Source organism: Bubalus bubalis, chromosome 12 (genome assembly GCF_019923935.1).
Source record: "Bubalus bubalis isolate 160015118507 breed Murrah chromosome 12, NDDB_SH_1, whole genome shotgun sequence".
Lineage (NCBI taxonomy): Eukaryota > Metazoa > Chordata > Mammalia > Artiodactyla > Bovidae > Bubalus > Bubalus bubalis.
Window position 1 is genome coordinate 102,507,622 of NC_059168.1, and position 27,195 is coordinate 102,534,816.

Genomic DNA, 27,195 nt, shown 5'->3' on the forward strand with positions numbered 1-27,195 from the left:
CTAGAGGAGGCCACGGTGCTGGGTGACGTCAGGGGCCTGCCATCCACCTGCCAGGCCAGGGCCCTGTCCACCCACCTCTGAGTCTCCTCTGGGGCTCAAGGGGCAGCTGGCCGGCCCTGCCCGGGATTCATGTAATCCTCCAGCCCTGCCCCCACCCGAGGGGCCCCCTCCCGCCAGCCGGGTGGGGGGCGGGGCGGGACGCTGAGAGCCGCACAGGCTACGCTGGGGGGAGGGGGGGCTCACCGCCCCGTCACACAGATGGGGAGCTGCACCAGCCCCGCGGAGCCCACCCACCCTGTCCCCCCACCCCGGGTCCCTTCACAGCAGCAGCAACAGGAAAAAAAAACACCACCACCAGATCGTCCAAGCAGCGCAGAAAGCAGGCGCCATTTAAACCAGCTACCGAGAGACAACAGCGGAGAGGCCTCCCAGGAGAGCTGCGGGGCGGCGGGCCTGGGCACAAAGACGTCGAGCGGGGCATCAGCTGCCCGCTCCCACTGCTCTTCCAGGGCCAGAGAAGGAGAGTGGCCAATAGCATTTGCCCCCGGGACCCTCTGGGGCAGGAAGGGCAGGGCCCTGGCCCCAGCAGGTGACCCATCCTGTTAGCAGAGCAGACAGCGCACAGGCCTGGGAACTGGGAGCCCATGTGGGCGGTACCAAGCCCCGGTCATGCTCTGGCTGCGGCTCGGGGCCGCAGCGGGAGGGAGTGGGCAAGCAAACAGCAGATGCCCTGAAGGCAGGTGTCCATAGAGTTGCCCCAGCTCTTGAAAAACATTGAAAGTGTTCATGGCTCAGTTGTGTCTAACCCTTTGTGACCTTGTAGACTGTAGCCCGCCAGGTTCCTCTGTCCCTGGACTTTCCCAGGCAAGAATACTGGAGTGGGTTGCCACTTCCCTCTCCAGGGGCTTTTCCAGACCCAGGGATTGACCCTGACTCTCCTGCACTGCGGGCAGATTCTTCACCGCTGAGCCACCTGGGAAGCAGCGGAACACAACTCCATGAGGGCGGCCATGTCCTCAGAGGACAGTGCCTCCCATCCCGCCCCAAGCAGGCACCCACAGATGTGTCCCCGGGGCCCCATGGGACCCAGCTGGCAGCTGCCCAGTCTTCTACCACCTGGGTCTGGAGGGAAGGTGGTGAGATACTGCCGGGCCCTGGTGAGCAGAGGCCGGCAGGATGGGCACCAGGGCGCCCCACAGCACCCCCGCCACCCCGTCCCTCAGAGCACAGCCCAGAGGCTCAGGGACAAGGAAACGGCTGGGGTGGTGGCGTATGTTAGGGCACCACCTGATCAGCCTTCTCAGGGTGATGGGCAGCAAGGTGCTGCGTCCCCAGCTGACTGCAGGCTGAGCCCCAAGCCCCTCAAGGCAGAAAAAAACGGATCAGCCAGGAGCTGATTCCACCCGTATTTCAGGCTAGACCCGCCAGGACCCACTGGGCCTTTCCCAGCCCTGCTGTCTCCCGCAGGAAGGTGCTCGTGCCTGCAAACGTGGAGGTGGCCCTTCTCCCACCCTGGAGACCCCTGCACTCCTGTTCACCTGTTCATTTCTGGTGGAAACTACACCAGAGCCATGCAGGGCCTCCAGATCCATGGATGCCTCCAGCTACAGGATGCTCCCTGCCCCAGGGGACCTGGCTGAGCGGGGAGGCAGGTGGAAAAGGAAGGCTTGAACCCACACCACGGTCTCCCTGTCCCCCCGATCCCCGGTGGGCAGGGGCTGCACATGGAGAAACCTGGTCTCGCTCAGGTCGGGCTGGGTGAGGCGGGTGGTGGTGGGCCCCACATGCACAAGCTCACTGCTCAGGGACCTGATGGCACCCTGCTGAGCTGCTGCTGAGGGCCACTGAGTCACAGAGGTCCCCTGAGGCCCTCAGCCGGCCACTCACCAGCACCTGCAGCCCTGGACACACGAGGCCCCTCTCCAGTGCCCACCGGGCCCCAGGGTGCTGTTTCTCCTTCAGGGCTCTGCTCCCAGCTTGGCTGAGTCCCGCAGCCCCCAGCCTCAGTGAGCCTGTCTGAGAGAGGGGCCAAGGGCAGCAGCACTCAACAGGATGAGGCGGGGGAGTCACGAGAAGGGACAAGTGTGAGGAAGGACCAGCCCCAGGAACGGGGCGTGAGGACACTGTTACTGGCGAGTTGACGCGGGACACGGGGCAGGGAAAGCCTCTGGGAAGACCTGCCAGACGCCCTGGGAACCTGGGGGAGGGCCAGGTGAAAGGGACGGTGGGTCATTCTAAAAGTGCCAGGAGGAGGGAACCAGGCCTGCGGCTTTCTGACCTCTCAGCCTTTTGCTGGAATGCCTTTTGTTGAAAAACGTGAGGAACACAGGCTCCTGGGTTTGAAGACCAAGTCGCACGCCCATTTTACACAGATGGAGACTGAGGCCCAGGGGAGACGGTCAAGGGACCTGGTTCATCTCTCAGAATGTGTGCCCAACAAGGCAGGGAGAATGAAAAGGCCAAGTGTGCGTGACCCTCCCGGTGTGCAACAGGGCCTCGCCCTCCAGCCTGCCCCCACCTCAGGTGGGTGGCCTGGGCCCTGGGCCGGAATAGAGCCTAGCTGAGGGCGGACAGTCAGTGCTGGATAGAGGTGGGCCACACTCCTGGTCCCCAGGTACCACACCCCAGAGGCGGCCTTGATAGGGGGAACCACACGAGGTTCCTGGGTGGCAGGGCAACCAGAGAGCTTAGTGACCCCAGAAACTGGCATTTGGGGACTGGCCTGGGCTGAGCCCCACAGAGGCTGACCCATCTTCCCAAGAACCTTCCCGGTCAGCTTGAGCTTCGCTGCTCATCAGCATTTAGAAGAGAAACGTGCTTCCGGGGGAGGAGGGACCAGACTCCAGGCTGGCCTTGCCCACTCAGGACCGGCTCCAGACTGTCAGGCCTCCAGGGACCAGGCCTGCAAGGGGGCCTGACTGGTGGCAGCGGAGGGGAGGGGCACCTGTCTCGGGCGGGGGGAGTGCCAGGCAGAGCTGGCTGACACCACCACCACGGCCACAGCATCCAGTACATGTGGGCATCTCCTGGGTGCCACGCCCCTCGCACACCCGTCACATGTAATCCTCCTGACACCTCACTTATGGGTGGGAGCTGATCTCCGTCAGGAGCCAGGAAGAGGCAGCCAGGGCAGGACTGAACCTTAGCTTGGGCCCCTGGTGTCCATGAAGACACACCCAGGCTTCCATGCTCCACCTGGACCGTGGCTACGGCCAGTCACAGCGTCCACGTGGAGTCCAGCCCCTGCTCAGACAGACACTGGAGGGAGACCAGAGATGGGACAGGCCTCTTCAGATCACACAGCAGGTTGCGGGGTGGGCGTGCACCAGGGCCCAGCACCCTCAGACCCCCACCTCTCCACTGAAATGGATCTGGTAAGGGCTCCTGTCACAGGGTGGCCAAGGCAGCCAAGGCCCAAGCTCAGCTGTAAGAACCTGGCCTGGGAGCACTGCGCTGACCAGGCTGGCCAGTGTCCTCTCGGAGCCCTGGGCACAGGCACTCCCCTGGCAGCTTGTCAGACGACATAATGGTGGCAGGCATGCCTAGCCGGCCCTGACACGGTGCCAGGCACTGGTGGGGACCGCTTTGTCAGGCTGCCTGTCTTGTTCAGGCCTCGCCAGAACCCTAAGCGGAGAAAGTGGCATTAAGCCCATTTTACAGATAAGAAAACCAAGGTTCAGGAAACGAGAGCAGGTCGAGGGCTATGAGGGGCTGAGCCAGGCTTCCAGCCCAGCTCTCCTCCCTTCAGAGCCCAAGTCTGGACCAGCCTACGTGGAGCTGCCCTCCGGGGTCAAAAAGCCAACATGCCTCCAGGCGAGACCACAGAGCTGGCTGTGCCAGCATCCGAGGCTTCCCAGGGGAGGTGGGGTGGCAAAGAAAATGTCAGGCCACACCTGCTCCCAAGAGCTCCTCAAACCCCGCCCCCCTGCTGGGCACCCCTGCCCGGCTCCCCAAGCACCATACCCCACCCCCGCCACAGGCTGGCCAACAGATGGAGACTGGGGCCACTCAGAGACCCCCTCCTACACCAGGCTGCAGGTTTCAACTCCCACCTCCGCAGCACTGGGTTGAGGACAGTGACTTCGCTGGAGCCACAGGTCCAATAATGCAGCGCTTCTGGGTTTGGGAGGCTGGGCAGCATGGTGCCACGCATGGGGACCATCTGGGCAGCTGGTCCTCGACTGCCTGGGTGCAGCCGCCTGAAACCACCCCACTGGCCGCTCGAGGGCTGTAGGTGGCCGTGCTAAGTCCCCTTCCAAAAGCTCCTGACCAGCAGTGAAGACGGGGCCTGCAAACAGCTAACTGCTGCAAACGGCTAACTTCCAGACTGGGCACAGGGCTGACTCCTCCCAGTGCTGATCCCCACCACTCACTCCTGCTCCAGGGCCATCCTGGAGCCTCCGAGGAAAAGACCAGACCAGTGCTGGAGAAGTCCCTCCCCCAGATAAGGAACAAAGACAAAGACGCAGTACCAGCCAGACTGGCCCCCACCTGCCTCTTCTCCTAAGGAGGAAAGCAAGATGGGAAGTGGGGGGCCCAGCAGGTGGCAGCCGGTCAGTCCCCCTCTTGAACTTGACAGGCTCTGCAGCTATCCGAGGCTGTCCCCTTGGAGTCTGCCAGGAGGCCTGCTTGGAAGAGGATGGTACACAGGCTTTTGCACACACACACAAACATACACACACACCCCTTTCAGATCATGCCTCTTGGCCTGAGGCTAATGAGCCCTGGGGGTTAGACTAGAACCCTGCACACCCTGAAATCCAGAGAACAGACAATGGGGAAGGAGGCGGGGAGGCTGGAGGGAGACAGGTTTCCCCCTCACATCTCTGAAGCCCTTCTCCTTTCATTCCACGCCCACGCTGAGCTCAGAGCTTCTAGGCTTATGGCCTGGGGTCAGAATCCCGCCCCTGCCACTTACTGGCAAATTTGTGCAACTTAGTGCCTTGGTTGTTCCATCTGTTCAAAGGACGGCAGGCAATTGTGACCCCAAACAGACCCCATGCATGCACACTACTCGGCGCAGAGCCTCCCACCAAATGCAGCCTCATACGAGATATTATTTAAACTCTCAGGGTCCAGCTGTGGGCTTATTTCTTCCTTGAAGCTCTTCCCCGTGTCTTTTGGCCCAAAGCACTTTCACCTACCTCTGGTCTCTAAGCACCCCTACCCTTCACTGACCATGGGGGGCTTCTGAGCTGCCTGGGCCTGGTTCTGGCCCCTCCACAGCTCCCCTGTCCTCCAGGGACACTTGTAATGATCTCACCATGAACTCAGCCCTGTCCTTCTCCGATCCCCGTGGGCTCTTGTACACAACAGGAGCCCAGCAGAGAACACAGCCCGGGTTCAAATCAGGGCTGCACTCTCACTGGCTGCACGTATGTTCAAGGACTCTACTTCTCTGAGCTCCAGTGTTAATCACTCAGTACAACTCTTTCTGATCCCATGGACTATAGCCCGCCAGGCTCCTCTGTCCATGGGATTCTCCAGGCAAGATACTGGAGTGTGTTGCCATTCCCTTCTCCAGGGGATCTATCCAACCTAAGGATCGAACCAGGTCTCCCGCACTGAGGGCAGATTCTTTACCACCTGAGCCACAAGGGAAGCCCTCTGAGCTTGACACATAGTCAAGAGGGTTGGTCAAAGTGAGCTTGAACGAGGGAGTCCTGACTGCAGCCAGTATGTGCTCCTGACTCTGGGACCCATCCCCACCTGGCTGAGTTGGTGGCCTGCATGGAGACAGGGGCGCGAGCCCAGGGACTTCCACGAAGCACGGAACCGTGCTGGCCGAGCTGGGTCAGCAGTGGCTTGGCTCCGAATCATGAAGACGAACAGATGCCCAGATGTGCGAGGACATCTGGCAGCCCCGAGAGGGAAGGACGGGGTGGAGGCTTGGTAGGAAAAGGGGGCCTGGGGAGGAAACAGAAACTGCCTCGTGGTTTCCAGACAGGACAGGGACCACAGGCGGCCGCCTCAGCTCTGGCAGGCCACCGCAACCAGGAAATTGGCTGTGGGGGGTGGAGGGGGGCGGTGTTGGCAGGAGGGACAGGGACTCCCCACGCCCTCCCCCAGCTCACGGTAAATGGTCATTGTGTTTGGTTTCCGGCAGTGGCCTTCTCTCCTGCCAGGACCCTGGCTTTCCTGCACTAGCCAGAAGCTTCCCCTTTGATATCTAAACAGCGGCCGCGGCCTGGAGGCCAGTGCTGGGGCCAGAAGGGAGAGGCGAGAGGGGGCAAAGGCAGGCAGACCCCGGGGCAGGGGTAGGCCTCAGATCTGCACTCTCCCTCGGTTCCTTGGGGATACAGATGGATAGGGGGAGGGAAGGAGGGAGGAAAAGCAGCCTGGCGGCCTGCCCCTGTGAGTGCGCCGGCTGGACCCTCCAGCACACAAAGCCCGAGGAGCTGCCAGACATAATGAAAGTCAGATGAGCGCTGGGCTGGTGTCAGGCCTCCCGCCCCCACCCTCCCAGGGGTCTCATTCCAGCCACCAATGAAGACCAGAGCTGTGGGTGGATGAGGGTCGGGGAAGAGGCCTGGCCCCTCCACCGCCTAGCTCACCAATAAAGGGTCTCCCAGGCCTGCCGTCCTCCCAAGAGTTACCTCCCCCCTCTCCCCACTCCCACACTGGACAAGATGTGCTTTATCCTCCTGTAACTACGCATCCAGACCCTGTCTAGGCACTGGGGTCACACAGAGAGAGGCCCAAGACCCAGGCTGGCAATCACAGCTCACCGGGGCCTAAAGTAACAACGTGGGGGATACCAGCATGGGGGATCAGGACCTCCACTGAGCCCTCTGACCCAGGAACGGCCTCCCTCCGTTCAGGCCCCAGCCCCCGGATTCTGCTACCTTGGCCCCAGGTAGGGGGTCAGAGTCACGGTCAGGCGGGAGGAGGGGGATGGCACTGCTCCCCATGACCCACTGGCCCCCTCCTCCCAACAGCGCACTAGAAACAGGAGTCCAGCCCTCACCAAGTTCATGAGAGGCACACCCCCCTGCTGAATCCTACCCGACCTTCACAAATTCAGGGTGGAAGCGCATTTTCTAATCAAGCAGAAGGGAGGTCACCCCTCCATCTGAGAGGCCCTTGTGTCCGCCTGGACACCTGGCCCACAGGTTGGGGGCCTCTCTCCCTCCTCCCGCCCACCCTTTTGATCAGCCCTGAACATCAGAGTCCACTTCTGCCCTCCAAAGGGGCTGCCTGGAAGGCCGCTGTGGTCCTAGCCACCCCTGAGGATTCCCGGAGGCCACCGCCCTAATCGCTGGTGCACCACCTGCGTTTCGAAGCCAAACCGCCTGAGCAGGCCCCCTGGCTGGCCACGGGGATGAACTACGGCCCAGCCCTGCGGCCGGGAAAGGCAGACTCAGAGCAGACGGAGACCGCCCGCGGGAACACGTCTGCCCGGGTTGCAGGGGCAGCGGGGCGGGCAGGCACTGGAACGGAGAGGATCCCAGAGCCGGATCTGGTCCCGAAACTGTTTTGCCCGCCGGGCGGTCGCCCCTACGCCCACCTGGCTGCCCTGGGAGTGGGCGCAAGGACGGGCGTTTCTGCGGAAGGACTCTCCCGCCGCACAACTCCTGGGCTGGGGGGTGGTAACCACCACCACCACCGCCACCACCACTCGCGGTGGGCGATCCGCTAAGCGCGCTGCGTCCCCACCCACTCCTCGCTCGGCCGAGCGCCGGGCCGGCGAGGCTCACCCACCTCCAGGCGCGGCAGGTCAGGGTCGAGCTGCGTGAAGCTGTTCAGCACCACCGGGCAGCTGTCGGGGCCGCCCACCTCCAGGCGCACGGCGTCCCACACGCTGCGGCTCCGCCTGGAGCCCGGAAACAGCGACTCGGCGCCGCCCGCAGGCCCGGCCGCCTCGGCCCACATGCGCTGCACCATGGGCGGCTCGAAGCGGCGCGGGCGGCCGGCCGGGCCGAGGGACCCGGGGCGGCGCGGGCGCGGGGCCGGCCCGGCGCGCAGCGGGGGCGGCGGCGGCGGCGGGCCGCGCGGCTCGGCGCTGCCTGCGCTCTGCGCGCGCCAGCCGGCCCCGCGGAGGTCAGACCGGGGGCGGGGCTGGCCTCCGGGGGCGGGGCCTGCGGCTTCGAGGGTAGGGGCTGGAGTCGCCGGGGGGGGCGGGGCTGGAGACGCTAGAGGGGCGTGTGCACGCGCGCGCGCGAGCGTACCCGCCGCGTGTTGCTGGCTGTTTGCGTCTTAGGGAAGAGCACGTGTCGTGTGTGTGTGTGTGTGTGTGTGTGTGTGTGTGTTGCGGTCCTGTGTGTGTGTGTGTGTATTGCGGCTCCTGTTTGCGTCTTAGGGAAGAACATGTGTCGTGTGTGTGTGTGTGTGTGTGTGTGCGCGTGTGTGTGTTGCGGCTCCAGATACACACCACAGTTAAACACAGTTCGGCCCTTTGTGCAGGCGCGGGTGCCCTGCACGGGTTGTGTAGGTGTGTGGGGTATGCGTTGACATGTGGCCAAGCAGTGGGTGTCCATCTGCTACAGACTCCAGTGAAGCCCCTCACTAGCTCTGTGACCTAAGACAAATTGCTTAACTTCTCTGAGCTTCGGGTTCTTCATCCAGGAAAGTCACAGCTGGTAATCGCTGTATGGCACACTCCCAGCCAGGTGCCTGTACCTGGCTATGTGCTCCTGAGTCCTGGAGTCAGGACCGGGTCCTCCCTGCACCCCTGTATTTGGCCATCCTGAGGGTAAGGATTATGACCAACCTAGACAGCATATTAAAAAGCAGAGACATTACTTTGCAAACAAAGGTCCGTCTAGTCAAAGCTATGGTTTTTCCAGTAGTCATGTATGGATGTGAGAGTTGGACCATAAAGAAAGCTGAGCACCAAAGAATTATTTTGAACTATGGTGTTGCAGAAGACTCTTGAGAGTCCCTTGGACAAGGAGATGAAACCAGTCCATCCTAAAGGAAATCAGTCCTGAATATTCATTGGAAGGACTGATGTTGAAGCTGAAACTCCAATACTTTGGCCACCTGAAAAGACCCTGATGCTGGGAAAAGTTGAAGGCAGAAGGAGAAGGGGACGACAGAGGATGAGATGGTTGGATGACATAACCGAGGCAATGGACATGAGTTTGAGTAAACTCCAGGAGCTGGTGATGGACAGGGAGGCCTGGCATGCTGCAGTCCATGGGGTCGCAAAGAGTTGGACATGACTGAGCAACTGAAGGGAACTGAGGGTCAAGGTGTGGTGCTGGGGGAAGGGCCTCTGCAGGGGCTTTGTCAGCCCTAAGGCTACCCGGAGGAGGTACAGGCAGAAAGGAGATGGAGGAGAGGCAGTCAGGGGAGTAAGGGGGAAGAGTCCACACTCAGCATGACCAGCTTGGGTGTCCACATTCAAGAGTGAGGGGTCACGAGGGACTCAGGCCAGCCACGCACCTGCCACTAGCCTGGCTGGCTAGGACCCCTGGAAGCTTGAGTACTCAGGGTCTCCAGGTAGCCTGCCCTTGAGGATGCTGAGGGCTGGCTGGGGAGCCTCAGCTGCTCTTTCTAGAAACCAGTGAGAACGTTCCTCTGTTAGGTAGGTAGAATAGGGAAAAGGAGTCCAAAATGGCGGTGGCTAAAAGACAAGGAAGGTCAAAGGAAGGTCCGAGGACCAGAGTGAAGACTTCAGGCAGAACAAACAGCACTCCTGGCTAAGCCCAGTTTGCATAGGGCAGGCCCAGGTGGAGGAAAAAACATAAAAGGAGGAGCCAAAGCGCTTTCTCTCAGACTCTCTCTCCTGCATGCGCGCGCGCTCTTTTCTTAGATGTCAGGCGAGTGTATGTTCCTCGGTTCTTTGTCTCGTCACAACAAAGATTTGGAGCAACGGACATTAAAGCCCTTGGCGCGTCACAGCTCTCGGGTCTTGGACAAACCGTGCTATAGCTCTTAGGCAAATCAGTGTTACAGCTCCATTTTATTTAGAAGATAGCAGGAGAATCCAAGACTTGAAGAGAAGAGAGTGGAGGAGTGCGTGGGGAGGGGGGGAGAGAGAGAGAGAGAGAGAGAGAGAAAGAGAGAGAGAGAGGGCGCGCACGCACGAGGGAGAGAGAGTCCTTGAGAAAGCGCTTTGGCGCCTTTTATATGTTTTTCCTCCACCTGGGCCTGCCCTATGCAAATTGGGCTTAGCCAGGAGTGCTGTTTGTTCTGCTTGAAGTCTTCATTCTGGTCCTCGGACCTTCCTTTGACCTTCCTTGTCTTTTAGCCACCGCCATTTTGGACTCCTTTTCCCTAATCTACCTACCTAACACCTCCTCACACCAACACACTGCCCAGGCCTGCCCCGCCTGGCCTCAGTTCTCAGCCCTCTCAGCGGTTGGTGGTTGCTATCAGCAGCCCTGGCAATGCCACCCACCTCTCCAGAACTGGTTCCGTACCGCTGGGCCTCAGTTTCCCATCTGCAAAACGAGGGGGCGGGTCTGGGCTCCTCACTCCATAAGCATATCTGGCTCACCCACCCTGAGCCCCACCGCAGGTATCCATGGACAGCGGGGACCCAGCCGCTCCCTCTGACCTGTGTGCCCACCAGATGTGCAGCCCACATCTGCAGTAGGTGCATGGTCCTCCCTCAGGCACAAGGAAGGCTTTGACAAAGACCCACGGAAGACAGCTTGAGGACTTCTATTAAAAACCTTCATGCCATGAAGAAGCATGCATATATGCATGACCGAATCCCTTTGCTGTACACTTCAGAAGTTAAGATAACATTGTAAATCAACTCTGCTTCAATAAAATAAAACTTTAGAAAACACTCATGCCCTTAGACTTGACAACCTCACTCTTAGGAAGTAACCTTGAGAAAGCGTTCAGAGTGGGGACGTGGATTTCCATGTATTGCTCTGGATGTATACTACTCTGCCAAAGGAATTACAGGCTACAGGGCCTCAGACAGTAAAGAATCCTCCTGCAATGCAGGAGCCGTAGGAGACACGGGTTTGATCCCTGGGTCAGGAGGATCCCCTGGAGAAGGAAACAGCACCCCACTCCAGTATTCCTACCTGGAGAATTCCATGGACAGAGGAGCCCAGAGGGCTACAGTCCATGAGGTCACAAAGAATCGGATATGACTGAGAAACTAACACTTTCACTTTCAAGGGAATTCACTCAAACACTCGGCACAGGCTCAGACCCCACATGCCATGACCCACCACAGGAGGACCATCACACAGGGAGTTGTTGTCCAGTCGCTCAGCTGTGTCCAACTCTTTGCAACCTCATGGACTGCAGCACGCCAGGCTTCCATGTCCTTCACCATCTCCCAGAGGGAGATGCTCGGCTATGAAAGTGAAAGTGAAGTCGCTTAGTGGTGTCCAACACTTTGTGACCCCCTGCCAGGCTCCTCCATCCATGGATTTTCCAGGCAAGGATTACTGCAGTAGGTTTCCATTTCCTTCTCCAGGGGACCTTCCCGACCCAGGGATTGAACCGGGGTCTCCCACACTGCAGGCAGACTCCACCATCTGAGCTACCAGGGAAGCCCACAAGTCAGAAACCCAGGATACAGCACATGCTTTCAGAAGCTGATATTACACGTGTGCATATGACCACAGGGACCTACTTTGCCAAAGTAATGGTGGTTATCTCTGGGCAGTGCTACACATTTCTTAAGTCTCAGAATTTGCTAATTTTTCTAAAATATTTTAGTAATCACACATACATAATAATAAACACTGGGTTTTGTTTGTTGTTTTTGTTTTTAAAGCAAGATTTGGCTTGGGGCAGAGATCCCAAGAAGGCTGTCTAGGAAGCCCCAGGGGAGGGTGAGATGGGTAGGGCATGTATGTTCAGAGAGGAATGAGGCTCTCCAAGAGAAGTGAGGGGTGACCTCCAGGCCGGACACTGCCTCAGGCTAGAAACTTCTCTCTGAGTCAGTCTCTCAGAGCCTGGGGAACTAAGCACCTGACTGCACTCACTTTATCTCTTCTGGGTTCCTTTTATCTCTTTTCTCCCAGGGAGGGGCCTGGCAAGCAAGCTTCTGCCCACTTTCCAACTGGGAAAGAGGCCCACAGAGGCCGAGTGACTTCTGAGTACACCAGGCTCACCACCTCTCTGACCCTGAAGGTCAAGGGGACTGGGGTGAGGGGGCCCAAGCCGACTGGAGAGGTGAGAACAGGGCGCTCTCCATCACCACACTACACAGCAACACAGCTGGCGGGGCTGCCTCCCATCCAGCTACCCAGACATCATCTGCTTGGAGGAGGTTGGGGGGGGTTGGTTTCCTCTGGTTGGTGTCTGTCTGATTAGTGTCTGTCCCCCTCCTTGCTTTGGGGGTCTCCTCCTGGGTCCTCAGAAGCTTGCTCACTGCTCCAGCTGGCTACACACACACACACACACACACACACACAGTCCTAGTTCCCAGGGGTGCAGTGTAGTACAGAACCCAGCACCGAAATGCCTGGGTTTGAAGCCCAACTCCACTCCTTTCTTATTGTGTGGCCCTCCCTTCTAGCCAATGCCCACCCCCACCCACCCTGCCCCCTCAAATCACTGTATTTGCAAGGCACAGCTTTCTCCTGTTTAGCAAAGGGACAGCACAGGTAAAGCACCTTAACGGGGGCTGAGAAGGGACTCCTCTGGTGGTCCAGTGGCTAAAACTCTAAAACTCTGTGCTCCCGATGCAGGGGGCATGGGTTTGATCCCTGATCGCGGACCTGCCGCAAACTAAGACCAATGTGGCCAAATAAATAAATATTAAAAAAACCAAACCAGGGACTGAGAATCCCCGGGCACCTCGCATGTGCAAGGCCCCCTCCCCAGCCCCCAAGCACCTCGTCTCATGATGTTCCCTCAAAGCTGCCAGGGAGCTGTCTTCCCAAGGGCAGAGCAGCCCTAAAGAGAGGGAACCGGCACTGCAGGGACCGCATGGAAGAGCCACCCAGGAAAGTGCTCTTGCTGAAAACCTAACCTGAATCCAGCCAGGCCTCTGCACGCAACGACCACTGGGGGAATGACAGGGTGCAGAAAAACACGTTAAACACACACAGGGACGCACCCCACAAATTCTAGATTCTGGGAATCTTCGCAGGACAGACCACCCAGTTCCTTCAACAAATACATTTCAGGGGAAAACGCAAGAGGGAAAATGTAGATTAAAATAAAGGTGGGACACGCAACCAAAGGCAACATATGGATTCTGGACTGGGATTTGAACAGGGCAACTGTTTAAAAAAACAAACACACAACCACACACACAAAACAACCTAAGGAACAACTGGGATGATTTGAACACTATGGGGTATCTGTTTGAGCAAACTCTGGGAGACAGTGAAGGACAGGGAAGCCTGGCACGCTGCTGTCCACGGGGTCGCAAAGAATCGGACACGACTGAGTGACTGAACAACAACTGGGTCTCTGATGATAGCTGACATCATTTTTTGGATGTGATCATGGGATTTCGGCTACTATTAGAGTGACCTATTGAAATATTGATGGACGGAGCCGTGTGTCTGAGGTCTGTGTCAACGTCGTCCGCGGTGGGGAAGGAGGGCCCATAGAGAAGCAGCGAGAGCGGCCCCGTGGTGGGATGAGAGGAGCTGCATATCTTTATGCCATTTTCTCCACTTTTGTGTTCTGGAGAATTTTTCATAATAGACGTTAAGAAAGAAAAAGGACACAGTTTGTTTCGATTCATCCTCTAATGCTGCTGAGGCTCCATCAGCCCTGAAGGGAGGGCAGCAATCCCCAGACCTGGAGCCCTCCGCAGTGACCCCAACCCGCTTCACCACTTCCCGTGCTCCTGAGGCTCTCAGAGCATCCAGACAACATGATGGCCCAAGGCAGTGGGCAGAATCGGAATCACGAGGCTCAGATGGGGCTCGTGACCTCGGGCTAGTCTGAAATCGAAGCTCTGTTGACCCAGGCCCTTGGAGGGTCTGCCGGGAGGGAGACACCAAGCTATGTACAAAGTGCAGGGTTTTATGAATGGGGGTCGCTCCCTGCTTTCCTGCTCTGGCTCACAGCGCACCCCATCCTAGCCATCCCAGGGTCCCAACCTTTCCCTGGGGAGCGGGGGGGTGCACCCGTCCCTCCCTGGAGATCACAAGGAGCCCTGGATAACATCGCTGTACAGACCGCTCCTGTAATCAGGATGCTCCCAGCACAGGAAGCCTAAAAGACAGGTTTTGAGCTGACAGCCAGGAAGAGAACCGGGCCAAACCTAGCCCACATGTGTTTTGGTTGGCGTGCAAAGTGTTTTTCAATTTTTGAGCCAACAGTAAAAGGTCAGGTGACTTCATATAAAAGTCCCCATTTCTGGCTGCTCCCGTAACTTGGGACAATCCAGACACACCGGGTCTGTGTCCCCACGTGACAGGAGGCCGGGTGGGAGCTGACGGGCACTTGTCCTTTGCAGCCAGGCCTTGTGCTCATGGGTTTGCCCCAGACCCCACTGGGCCTCCCGTCACTCCCTGGTTCACAGGCCCCTCAGTAGCCGCCTTCGGTTTAAGAGAAAGGTGTGCTCAGGCCAAACCTCTGGGGCCCCTTTCCCTTCCCGCTATCATCCAATCACTGGAGCCCAGACATACAGCAGCCAGAGGGGTCTTGACCCTTCAAAGCTCACCACCCCCAACCTCCGCCTTCAGACAAAAGACCAACTGCCTGGTGTGAGCTCAGCTGGTATCTCTGGGGTCCTCTCTCACGATGCCCAGGGAGGCTCACACAGAAAGGCTGCGGTCCCCAGAGCCTCAAGCCATCCTCTCTCTGCCTGGCCCATGCTTCCCACTTTTTATCCACCCCTTTGCTTGGCACAAAGTCCCAGGGAATGGGGTTTGGGCCCAGGGTACCACTCCAGGTACCTTGATGGCTCAGAGCAAGAACTGGCTAAAGGCCACATCCAGGTGACAAGGTTCTTGGCCACCACCTCCTCCAACTTCGGTCAAGGTGCCGGAGGGAGCTGGTGACCCAGTGAGGAACAGCAGTCAGGTACCCAGACTCAGTTTGAGCAAGCTTCGGGAGTTGGTGATGGGGAGGCTTGGCGTACCGCAGTCCATGGGGTCACAAAGAGTCAGACATGACTGAGTGACTGAACTGAACTGACCCAGACTCAGGTCAGGCTGTGGAAAACCTTTCATCTCTCACTGAGCGGGTGGAGGTCACCTGGTCTGTCTTTTCTGATCTATATTTAGAGTCTGGGGAGGACATAGATGGGGTGTGGCCTGGCCAGGCTCCTCGATCGTTTCCCTGACCTGATGTCACCATTCCTGGCTGCATGGGTCCTGGGGTGGCCCTCTGTGGGCAGGAGGTGACGCACCTGGGCTGAGTGGGAACTGTTGGCACAGCGGGCCACCTCCTCCGCCCCTGGTTCCTGGGAACTTCCAGGGACGGCCTCCTCCTCAGGGCAACGGGGAGTCCCCAGGGGCTAGACGCCAAGAGACTCAGAGACGGTCAGGAGGCGGGACATGAAGCTTCCAAACAACCAGGAGACCATCCGGGGTGGAGGGGTTTGACATCATTACCCCAAATCTCTGACCTCACAGGGCGTTGCTGTCCCAGCGTGAGCAGGACAAGATGAATCAATGCCCAGATCTGTGGCAACGGCCCAGGACTTGGATTCCAGCATTCTGGACCAGCCACGAGTTGGCTCCCCGTCCTCCCCTGGAGAGGGGTGGGCATGGCCCCCCGACTCTGACTTTCAGGATGCTGGGGGTGGGGAGCACTCGAGACGAGCACACATGATGTCCAGGGTCTTACAGAGTGAGACCAAGGACCACTCTGATAACTGTCCTCCTCTCCCAGAGCGCTCAGGGCCCGACACCCCCAAAGGCCACCTGCCCAGCAAGTGCTGGGCCCAAGGTGGGGGTGCAGGAGAGGAGAGAGGAAGAGAAACAGATGGGGGAGGGACTCCCCTGGGGCTCCATAGGTTAAGACTCCTTGATCCCAATGCAGGGGGCACGGGTTTGATCCCTGGTCGGCGAACTAAGATCCTGCGTGCCGCATGGTGTGGCAGGGAAACGGGGAGAGGACATAAACAGGAGGAAACGCGCACTGAGACTTGCAACCGAGCCCGAAACGTGAGAACAACAGAGAGCGATCGGAGAGGCAGGGTCTCGTCCCCTGAAAAGCCCACACTGACGCAGACTCCGCGCCCAGGGCAGAGGAGGGGGCCTGCGGGTTTGGGAAACTCTCTTAAAATGCAGAGCCCAGGTTTGTATTCGGGTCCCTGCTCTGCACCTTCCTAGCTTCAGTTCCCTCTCCCGGAGCCTCAGTTTCTGCATCAGGAGGATGGAGATAATAATAATAAGAAGAATAGTAATACCACCACCACTTGGCGCTCAGGGGAGCAGATGATAAAACAGTGCACAGAGGCTTTGTGATCGGAGAAGAATCACTCAAACAGGAGCCGCTAAGACAATCCTCAGCCACGCCACCCTGCCCAGGCGGGAGCAGGTAGACAGGCGGCCAGCCTGGTGGGCACACACGGGTACCAGTGGCAACCAAGCCTCGCCCCCACCCCGCCCCCCACCCAGCCGCCTCGCTCACATCCACAATGGGAGATGGAGCCTCTCCAGGCAATTTCCAGCCAAACTCCTTCAACCAGTTCTGATGGGAGGGGAGGAAGTCGAGGGCCCGGCCATGGCCTAGAAGCACCTGTTGCCCTGGAAACTCACCTCAGTGGCGGGTGCCGGCAGAGGCGTCTTTGGCCAAGATGTGGGGCTCCGGAGGGCAGCGTGGCGGGCAACGGCCCACCTCCTGGCAGTCACCACAGAGACACAGGCGAGGAGCACCCAGCCCTTCCTGCCCCTGGGCTCGGCGGGCCTGGCTTGCCGGGCCATCACGGGGAGGCAGGTGGGCCTGGGATGGGCTCCCGGGGAGGCCCTCTGCCAGTCTGCCTGCCCGTCCGCTGGCCCCAGTGGAGTCAGGCTCCCGAGTGCCTAGGCCTGGTGTCACCCGCGTGGCTGTCATACCTGCTCCTGTGACAAGCAGGGCCAGGAATTCCTGCTCCTACCAGGCTGAGGTCCAGCCAAGGGTGGGTGGACTGTCCCAAGCCCGGCCAGGAGTTCCAGCTCAGATCTGCTGTCTTGGGGGGAGGGCCCAGCTGTGTCCCCAACACCCTGAGGCCCTGTCCTCACTCGCCCTGCCTGGGAGAAAAAATCACCACCCAGGGACAAGTCACAGAGATCAAAACAGCTCAGCCACCAGCCAGGAGTGAGCCCAGCCGGGTGCTGTGGGGCACAGGATACCCGCCTGACCCCCTCCGTTTCCTCTTAAGCCACTGTCTCATTTTGGAAGCCTTCCCCCTCACTCAGCCCTCAGAACTCCTCCACGTCTGCCACCTAGACATGGGATTTAATTTTAAACGGCCGGGACCAACCTAGGGTTAGCAACTGTTTATTTTGCCAAGTAGGGCAGTTAAAAAGAAAAACAAAAAACTGTCACCACCATCATCATCATCATTTCAGAAAAGATCCCCCAAAAGTAACTAAGAGGGCATACGATCAAAAAAAACTGACGGTCACTAAATGAATATATTTGGCTTTAAGGCAAACGCATGACTTTGTCTCCATTTCTCTCATTTCACCGCAGACCAGACACTGAAACCCGAGTTGAGTCCAACATACCCATTTGACAAATGGAAAAACTGAGGCCGCGGGGAGCAGGGACTTGCCCAAGATGTCACAGGGAGAGTCCAGGTCCTGTGTCTTTGCGCACCTCTGCAGAGCCCACATACATATCCCCCCTGCCTCAGCGTTCAGAGCTCAGATCCCCACACCTAAAGATGCCAGGGTGACCCAAAGGCTGGGCTGCCTCCTTACCCTTCTTGGGCCCTGGCAGGCGGCCGGCTGGGCACACAGGATCGTGGGGACTGAGAGGAGAGGGGGGTGGACCGGGGCTCCGGAGCCAGCCCGCAGGCACATCAGGTCCCCGGTTCCTGGAGGAGAGGCAGGGGCCCAGCCTGCCGGCCTGGCGCCAAGCCCTGCTTCTCCAAGCTAGCTAGCATTTCACATCCTCTTCCGGTGGCTTTGGGGGCGCAGGGGACCCAGCAGAGGAGGCCGCTCAGAGCCGGGGAACTGAGACCTAGTTCCTGCCCCCGCCTGACACTGCCTTCCTCTGGGACAGGCACGTTCCTCTTCTCTCTGAGCCTCACTGTTTCTGATCCGTTATGGGAGGGGGTGTGGTATACAGAGGTTTTCAAATTATAGTTTCACATAACCCAACCACAGTGCTGGGGCAGGAGAATTTCTTTCATGGCAGGAAGGATGCCCTGACGGGGGAGCCTCTGCAGCGGGGGTTCTCTAGGGCAGAGGTTCCCAACTTTTTGGTATGAGGGACCGATTTCATGGAAGACAGTTTGTCCATGGACTGGGGGTGAGGGGGATGGTTTGGGGATGATTCAACGGTGGTACATTTACTGTGCACTTTATTTCTAACCTGAGGCCGCCGCTGATCTGACGGGAGGTACTGGTCCACAGCCCGGAGGCTGGGGACCTCTGCTCTAGGGAATGTGGGTGGGCATCTGGAGGTGGGTGGGCTGAGGGGCAGGGGGTTCCAGGTGGACCCTGAGGCAGCAGCCTTCCTGCCTCCCACACACCCTCCCTCATGCCTGCACCCAGTACATGTCTCCCGCACTAAAACTCCAAAGGCTTCTGTCCAACCCACAGAAGAATTCAGAGTCCTTGCTGTCCCTGCCTCCAGGCTCCTCTGAGTCAGCCCTGACCACCGCCCCAAGCTCACCTCCCCTCGGGCCCCCTGCTCCTTTTCCCCAGCCGCCTTGGCCCTACTGCACACAGAGACACTTAATCTGGACCTTTGAGAAACAGCAGAGGTGACTGGGCTCTGTTAGCAGCTCTGGGACTCTGCGCCAGCGACTTAGTGGCCTTGGTTTCCTCATCTGTCAAATGAGCACAAAGACACTGCCAGATTCGACAAGAACTCAGCACAGGCCTGGTTTCTGGGCGGCACTCTGATCGTCTCCCATGGTCATGTGCCTGCCCCAGGGCCTGGCACTTGACACACACTCAGTGGATGTTGGCGGAGATTAGCCCTGCACCGGGGGTAGGGTGGCCTGGCTCTTCCTCCAAGAGCAAGCTCCAGAGGACACTCTGAGGCCTGTTGGGTGCTCGGCATGCAGCCCTACAACCGGGTCCCAGGGGATAACTTGGAAACGTTTGTCGTCTAAAAGCAGCAAGCATGCACTGGGCACCTCAAGGCAGCCCTGGTCCCGCAAAGGTGAGGCCAAGAGGGCTGGCAGATATGGTCTGATCTACCTTCCTGAGGACAGGCTGGCATAGCAGGGCTCCCCTGAGTGCTCAATCTAGTTGGGGAGAAGCCCCGGGCAGGCCCCAGTAGGACCTGGGTGAGGTGGGGGACAGCCCTGGGCTTGGGGGGGGCGGGGCCCTGGGAGGACCCCACCCTCGGCCTCTCTTTGCCATGTTGCCAGTTGACTGGTCGTATGACCTCGGGCATCCCTTGTGGTTTGACTGCCCTGGACGTGGACCAGTGAGCTCTGCCAGCCTTTGGGACAGTGGATGAAAAAGGAGACCCGGGCTCAGTGCCTGTGGCAGGGATCAGTGGGCAGTGTGGGGACCAACAAGCCTTTCCAATTGTGAGGACACATTTGGGGGTGAGGGGGAGAGCTTCCAGAGGCCCTTGAGGAAGCGGGGGTGGGGTTACAGGAACCAACAGGGAACCAGGCTGCCCAGTGAGGTGTGCCTGTGTGTTCATGCCTTAGATTCGACAGGCATTTATTGAGCGTTTTCCCTGGTACCAAGCTCTGTGCCAACTGGCACGTCTACCACCCATGGCTCCTGAGTGCTCTTCTCCAACGACCCCAACCTTCTGCACAGGTCAACCTGGCTTCGGAGCCATTTAGGCCATTCCTCTGCGAGCTAGACCAGGCCCAGGCAGGGCTGCTTCAGAGCAGTGGGCCCCGAGCCGCTGGGAAGGCCGAGGGCCTGAGTCACAGGCCGGGGGGCAGGACAGGACCAGCTGCAGGCAAGAAAGGCCAGAGCCCCGAGGAGGCGGGGCCTGGGGCGGGCCCCGCCCACCCCGCCTCCCAGGCCCGCCCACCCCGCCTCCCACCGCGTCGGGGGACGGCAGAGGCGCCTTTGTTCCCTGCCGGCCTTGAGTCACCACATGGCCCACCTCATCACTGTCACGGCCTGGAACGGAGACGGGACATGGAGGGCCAGGGCTCTGGGGCTGGGACGGTTAGGGACGCTCCACTTGCAACACTGGCCGCCCGCCCAACACTTTTCTCCACCTCCATCCGCGTGCCCCTACCGTGAATGGAGCTCTGGGTGGGCGCGGCTTCGGGGGGACATTTACAGCAGCCCTGAGATGCTAACCTGCCTCCCACACTTGTCCCAGGATACCGTGGGCACGTGACCTGCCGTTAGCGCTCTGCCCACGATGCAGGTGGCCCCAGAATAAGGCACCTGGCCAGCCACACACGGAGCTCAGACCGACAAAACCCCACTGGTGGACACATGTGTACGCACAGACATGCGCCCTGAATTCCGCTCTTGCGGGGGGCAGGGATTCCAGGATCGGGGGCGGGGGTCCTGCTGCCTCCTGCATCTGGGCATCCCCTCCAGGCTCAGGGCGTGGGTGGAGGCGGGGTGCTGTTTATAAACACTGCTGGGCTGTCGCTAGGCGCTGTGACTCAGAGCCAGAGTGGTGACTCCTCTTCAGGCTGTTTGCTCAGCACAACATCCTGTCCAGGAAGCAGACGGCAGAGGCCCGGGGCCAGGTTTTCACTCCTCTTTCCTGCAGGCTCCTGACCTGACTCAGGGTCCTGCTGGGGGTGGGAGACAGCCCAGGTTCTCCTCCCTCTCGTTTCCGGGAACCCAAGGCCCATCATCAAGTCACTCAACACACGGTCACCACCGGCCTGGCTCTGCAAGGTAGGGGTGATGCTGTGGCCATGCACGCCACTGACCCAGCCCCCCAAACCGGGAAAGGCGCTGTGGTCTGGGGCGGGGGTTCCCTCCAAGGCAAACGCCCACATTGAGAAGTCTTGCAGGCAGAAGCAGCTACTGACGTCCCCCCAGTCCCAGCCCCAACCCCAGAACCCAGCTTGGCCCTGTCCCTGGTGCTCCTCGGTGGGACAAAGCACCTCTGCACTCAGCGTTTGTGAAACAGATGAAGCCGCTGTAATTACACTCTGTTGTAAAACTGAGACAGTTGAGGCCCAGAGAGGGCAAACAAGTTGCCTGCGGCTACACAGCGGGTCAGTGCCATGCCCAGGGCTATGCCTGGGCCTGTCGGGTCCCAGGGCAGCCTGCTTTCCTCTGCTCAGTTCTGGGTTAAAGTGGATTTGTTCCTGGCAGCACAAGTCCAGCTTGGCGCTGCTGGGTCCCTGTCAGCAGGGACCTTGTATGATGGTCCTTGTATGATGTAAGAAGGTGGTTGGTCCCTTGTATGATGTCCAGCTTCATGTCCCTGTCTGCCTCCCCAACACCCAACTCAGAGCCTAAGCCGGAGTCAGGGGTCCACTCCCCTCCCCCTTATCTCTGCTGTTCACTGATGTGCCAGTGTGGGCATCGTTTAACAGTCACAATGTATGAGGCAGGTCTGCAGGTGAGCAGCTGGGGCCAGAAGCTCAGAGACAGCACCAGACTCACCCAAAGCCACACAGCAGGCTGGCTTTTGAGGCTGGTGTTCCCAAACTGCTCCCAGCTTCTTCTAAGAGCTGAGGACGATTCTGCTCTTATTTGCACTGGCAGGGGTTCCTCTTTAGAGGACGACCATCGGGGCCAGAGCCTCAGAGTGACTTGTATGAAAGGTCACATGCCTTAATGGGGAGGCTCTGCCCCCTCTCCCAGGCTGGGGAGAAGTAGGGGCCGGTCAGAGCAGCAGAGCCCTAGGAAGAAAGGCAGGGGAAAGTGAAAGTCGTCCAGTCCGACCCTGGGACCCCGTGAGCTACACAGTCCATGGGATTCTCCAGGCCAGAAGACTGGTGTGAGGAGCCTATCCCTTCAGCGGACCTTCCTGACCCAGGAACTGAACCGGGGTCTCCCTTATTGCAGGCAAATTCTTTACCAGCTGAACCACCAGGACTGCAGAGGGGGCGGTGCTTATTTTGGCAGCTGAGGCTTGGCCCCACCCCAGGCAGGACAGTAACCCCGCAGTCAGCTGCTCTGATTACTGATTCACCCACCGCAGGGCTCCCCTGCTCCGGCTGCCCGTCTGCTGGCTCCTTTAACCAGCCCACTGAGTCACACAAGTTGCCAAGAAGCCAAGAATCTGAGAATCCGGGCCTTGCCCCAGCCGCTCCCACTGGCTTTGTGCCCAGCAGGATCTAGCCGGGGCTCTTCCCTAGTGGCTCAGACGGTAAAGAACCCGCCTGACAATGCAGGAGACTGGGGTTCGATCCCGGGCTTGGGAAGATCCCCTGGAGAAGGGAATGGCAATGCACTCCAGTATTTTTGCCTGGAGAATCCCATGGCAGAGGAGCCTGAAGGTTAACGTCCATGGGGTTGCAGAGTCAGACACGACCTAGTGACTGAACAACAATGGGACTGGAGAGCAGCAACTCTGAATAAGGATGAGCTAAGAAAGTAACATTAATAAAATGTCAACAAAAGAACCATCCACTGTGGGATTGGTTTGTGTCCCCCAACTCAGTGGGGCTCTAGCTCAATCTGCCCTGTTCGCCCAAGTGGCTGGAATGATGCCCACCCCAGTCAATCGGTAGATGGATGACTATGTCACTCACACACGCACGCACACACCATCACAGGAGCACAAAAGATACTGGTGTTCTGAGCATTTTTTAGTTCTTTTCTTTTTTAAAAAATTGGAACAGGGTTGAGCTCCTTGAGAGCAGGGCTCTGATCCCCTGACGTATCGATGCCTAGAATGGTCCCCTGGCACACTGTGGGCTCTCAAGAAACACTCCCTGGTCCAGGTGGCTCCTCCTCCAGCTTCCAAGTTCCAGGACTTGAAAATATTCAAGAGCTCGGGGCCACCTACTTCGTTCTGGGAAGATGACCAGGAAAGCTTCCTGGAAGAGGCAGCAAGGCAGGAGAGGCACATGATAGACAGTAAAGCAGAAGGGCAAGTCCCTGTCTGCCAACCTATCACTAAAATGCTTTCCAGAGAACGCAGCTGGGAGCAGAGATGAGAGGCAGGGCCGGTCAGGGGAGTCAGAGCAGCAGGTTAGCCCCGTTTTCCAGGAAACAGGGGCCTAGAGGTTCCCAGAAGCCCACCTGCCTGGGGATGTCGGTCGGGGGAGGTGGGCAGTCAGTTCAGCTCTGGTTCAATCCGGGGATTTTTTCCTCCTTCCTGAATTCCCTTCTCAGTAATGATTCTTGGGGAATGGAACTCTGCTCACCGGCTACACAGAGTTTGCTTTGCAGTGGTCTGACCACTAAGAAGCCCCTTCCCGAAGGGAAGCCAGGCCTGCAGGGCAGGGAGCTGAGCCCACAGTCAGGCCCCTGTGCCCAGCGCAGCCTGGTCACTTGGGAGCTTCAGGGCCGGGGAGGCAGGACAAATGGGCTCTTGTGAGAAGGCTGCCCTCCGTGCCAGGGACACTGCGTGCCCGGTGCCACCACCCACCCCGCCACCCGCCTGCGGGGGGCCAGGGCTGCCCTTTCAGAGGGGATCTCCTGAGCTGTCCCGGCCTCTGGAAAGGACCTGGAGCTCCAGATGGCTGCCAGGAGGTGGTGGGGGGGTGCCCGCTGCCCTCCTTCCCACACTTCTTCTCCAGCAACGGAGTTCCTGCCGGCCGTGGGGGTGGCAGGGTGAAGACGCCTTGGGTTTCCAGGTTCTGGGGCTGAGCTGCACAGCCTCTGTCCCACCCTCCTGCCACCCACAGTCCCTCTGCCCAGCCCCGGACTTTGCTCCTTCCTTGGTATCTCCCACAGAAGGCAAGACGCCAGGGCCTCCCCTCTTGGCCTCCGCCTGCTCATACCTGGGACTGGCGAGAGGGCGCCAAGGCACCAGGTGGCCTCCCCTGCCAGGGGACTCTCCACGAGCTGGACAGGTCTCCGTGCAACTGTCAGGCGAGAGCACACCAGCGTGAGCCGGGCGTGCGCCAAGCACCTTAGAGCCCTGTGAGCTGGTAAGCTCGCCTACCCGTTTAAAGATGAGAGGCTGGGGGGTCCGGGCATGAACACTCAGGCCTCCTCACGGTCAAGGCTCGGGCCTGGAGCTTTGAACAAGCAAGATGCCTGCACGCGTGTGCACGCGCTTTCACAATGCACGCTCTCCCTTCCCCAGGCACCTGTCATGTGTCTGCACACGTCCTTTCACACACGTGCTCACTCAGCCACCACCAGGTTGACATATGGTCACATATTCACTCAGAGGCCGGGGAGGCTCCCAAGATACGCGTGTGCAGAACGGCACACCCAGGCCCAGGACCCTGATCCTGCTGGGTGCCCTACTGGCAGATGCCGCCACCCTGTGTCCCCAGGCCTGGAAAGCACACTTCCTCAGGGATGCTCCAAGCCTGCTCCTGGCAGGGTGAGTGAGAGGGGAAGGAGGCCTGACCCTGTGCAGGGATTTCCTGGACCCAAGGGGCTGTGGAGGGAACTGCTCTTGAAATCCTGGAAAACTGCCATCATCTGCTGCCAGTCCAGCCCTTCCACACCCGGCACTGCCCACCTGCCAGATCCAGAGCCAGACAGGGCCTCAGGCCAGGTGGACTGCCTCGCCCTTGAACTTCAACTCCCAGTAACCAGAAGGTCAAAGGGCAACCTCCTGGTCAGCACACCTTATGACAGGGTGGGGTGGTGGAGTGCTGGAGGTCAGGGGCCTGGAGAACCAGCCTCAGGGAGGAAGGCCATCTCACCGTATGGTCTGGGCAACTGTCTCAACTTCTCGGGGCCCCTGTTTCCCCACCTGGAAATATGGGTGGATTCAAGTCGGGGGCCCTGCCTCCAGCTCCTCGAGGGCAGTCACGGCTTGTCCACACAGCCGATGGGCCACCTGGCCACCTGCCTTCCTGGAGGGGAAAAGACATCTCCTGCCACCTGCGGGCATCCCAGGTGGCACTAGTGGTAAAGAACCCACCTGCCAATGCAGGAGACATAAGAGATGCAGGTTCCATCCCTGGGTGGGGAAGATCTCCTGGACGAGGAAATGGCAACCCACTCTAGTATTCTTGCCTGGGGAATCCCATAGACAGAGGAGCTGGAGGGCTACAGTCCCCAAGTTTGCAAAGAGTCGAACACGACGGAAGCGACTGAACACGCGCATGCACGGCACCTGTAGAGGGCTTGCTTGTGCCCGGGCCAGGGGCTTCACACACCCTGACCTCCAAGAGTCCACAGGTGAGGCTGCCAAGACACCTAAGGGTGGAGGGACCCACCTGTCTGGATGCTGCAAACCCTAGCCAGGCTCCCTGGTTCTTGCCTCCTCCTGGAGGACGCAGCAAGGCAGGAGAGGCGCATGAGGGATGGTAAAAGCAGAAGGGCAAGGCCCAGTCTGCCAACCTGTCCCTACAATGCTTTCCAGAGAACGCAGCTGGGAGCGGAGATGGGAGGCAGGGCCGGTCAGGGGAGTTGGAGCAGCGGGTCAGCCAGGTTTTCCGGGAAATAGGGGCCTGGAGGTTCCCAGAAGCCTGCCTGCCCGGGGACGTCGCTGGGGAAAGGCAGCCTTCCAGGGCCTGAGTCTCCCCAACCCAGACTTCTCTCTCCCTTCTGACCTCTAGACAGCCTCACCTCCCAATGCCCGGGGGAGCCAGGGCCTCCCTGATAGATGGTGATGAGGATGGTTGGGGCTGGGCTCCCCCGCCCTTTGCCACAGCCCAGACAGATGGGAGTGGACCCAGGCAAGAATCTCCCTGGAATGGAGTCAGGCGCTGGCAGCCCCGGGGCTTAAAGGGCGTCCTCTGCCCCTCCCCCCCACCACATTCTCACTCTCCCAGTTCTAAGCTGGACAGTTACTGGGAAATGGCCTCCTGGGACAAGACCGGTGATCAGGGGAGACTCCCAAGAGGGGAGGAGGTGGATGGTGGGGGTGGGGGTGGGGAGTTCTTGGGCTCAGGGCCACTCACTGGCCAGAGGACTTTGTCTCCACTGTCCAAGGTCAGCCCCTCCCCACCCCAGCTCCAAACAGTCAGGTGGGCACAACTGGACGGTCCAGTGGTACCAGAAGAGGCCCTGTGCCTTCCCCAAGCCAACCGGTTCTGGATCCCCAAGCCAGAAAGTAGGGGAGGATCTGAGGTGCCCCCAGACCCCGGGGTGGGACCCTCCGCCTCTTACCCTGCGCAGGTAGTGGGGCGGGGCCCAGAGGCTTCAATTCGGTAAACTGCGCTCCCTCCCGGGGGCAAAACCCAGGAGGTGGGCAGCGCCCCCGCCCTGTGGTTCCCTCCTGCCCCTCCTCCCGGGCCGCCCGCTGGTCCGTGGCTCACCTCGTCCGCCCGCGCGCCCGGCAGCGGGACCACCAGCATGAACGCGGGCAGAGGCGCACCGCCCGCTCTCGCCGCCAGGCCCGGCCGCGCCCCCGCGCCCCGTTCCGGGCACAGCCGCCGGCGACCCGGACCCGGGCCATTGTCTGCACCGCCCTCGCCCCGCCCCCTCCTCCCGCGGCGCTCCACGGGGGCCGGGGGTGGGGCTGGGCAGTCAAGGCCAGGATAGTCAGGACCCCCCACCCCGCGCACAGCCCGCACGCCCAGCACATTACCGGGTACCACCGGAGCCTCCCCCAACTCCGGAGGTGGGCACGCCCCCTCCGCCTTTGAGGGATGCGGCCAGGGAGGCACAGAGGGTGATGGCTTGAGGTCACTTAGAGAGTGCATGGACCCGGTCAGACTAGGATGCTGGCTCCCTGAGGGCACCCAGAAACCCCTGTGCGTATGGGGGTGGGGGGGGGGGGCGGTCACCAACAGTCCATCCCTCACTGCCCTCCCCAGAGAACGTCTGAGGGGCTCACACCCTGCCCAGCTCCCAAATCCAACCCCTGGGTGGCCTGGCCCCAACCAGGCTCCCTCCATTCCAACACATCCTTCTGTCCTGGGGTCAGGGGCTCCATCCTGGCCAGACACGGCCCTGATCCATGGGCTTGGCTCTGCTGGACACAGGATCAGCTCCCTCAAAGTAAAAGTGTCCCATGAGAGGCCCACAGGGCCGGACTGTCTTCCCTCCCCACGGCACCCCAATGTCCTCACACCGGGGAGCAGCGAGGCTCCCAGGGTTAGTGCCAGTTCCAGGACACTCGAGGCTAAGCCCTGAGCTGGGGTACAGACACAGGTGTCCGTCTCCAAAGCCAGTGGTCTACCCCACGAGGCCGCCTGCCTCCCCTTGAGCATGGAGATGGATA

At 59.7% G+C, this 27,195-nt stretch overlaps 1 protein-coding gene across 14 annotated transcripts in view; it reads right to left on the minus strand.

The window, feature by feature from the left end:
• RALGDS (ral guanine nucleotide dissociation stimulator) overlaps nt 1–26,689 on the minus strand; it is a 42,554-nt gene extending 15,865 nt beyond the window's left edge. For 8 of the 14 annotated variants that reach the window (XM_044926605.2, XM_044926600.2, XM_044926604.2 and 5 more), the window contains exon 1: nt 26,288–26,689. In XM_044926605.2, the coding sequence (XP_044782540.2) occupies nt 26,288–26,674 (387 nt within the window). In that variant the 5' untranslated portion in view covers nt 26,675–26,689. Of the gene's footprint in view, nt 1–7,701; nt 7,924–16,595; nt 16,776–17,741; nt 17,895–26,287 lie in introns of those variants that run through there. The other 6 variants (XM_044926609.2, XM_044926607.2, XM_006062175.4 and 3 more) reach the window with 4 other exon arrangements.
• Nucleotides 26,690–27,195: the final 506 nt, after the last annotated feature.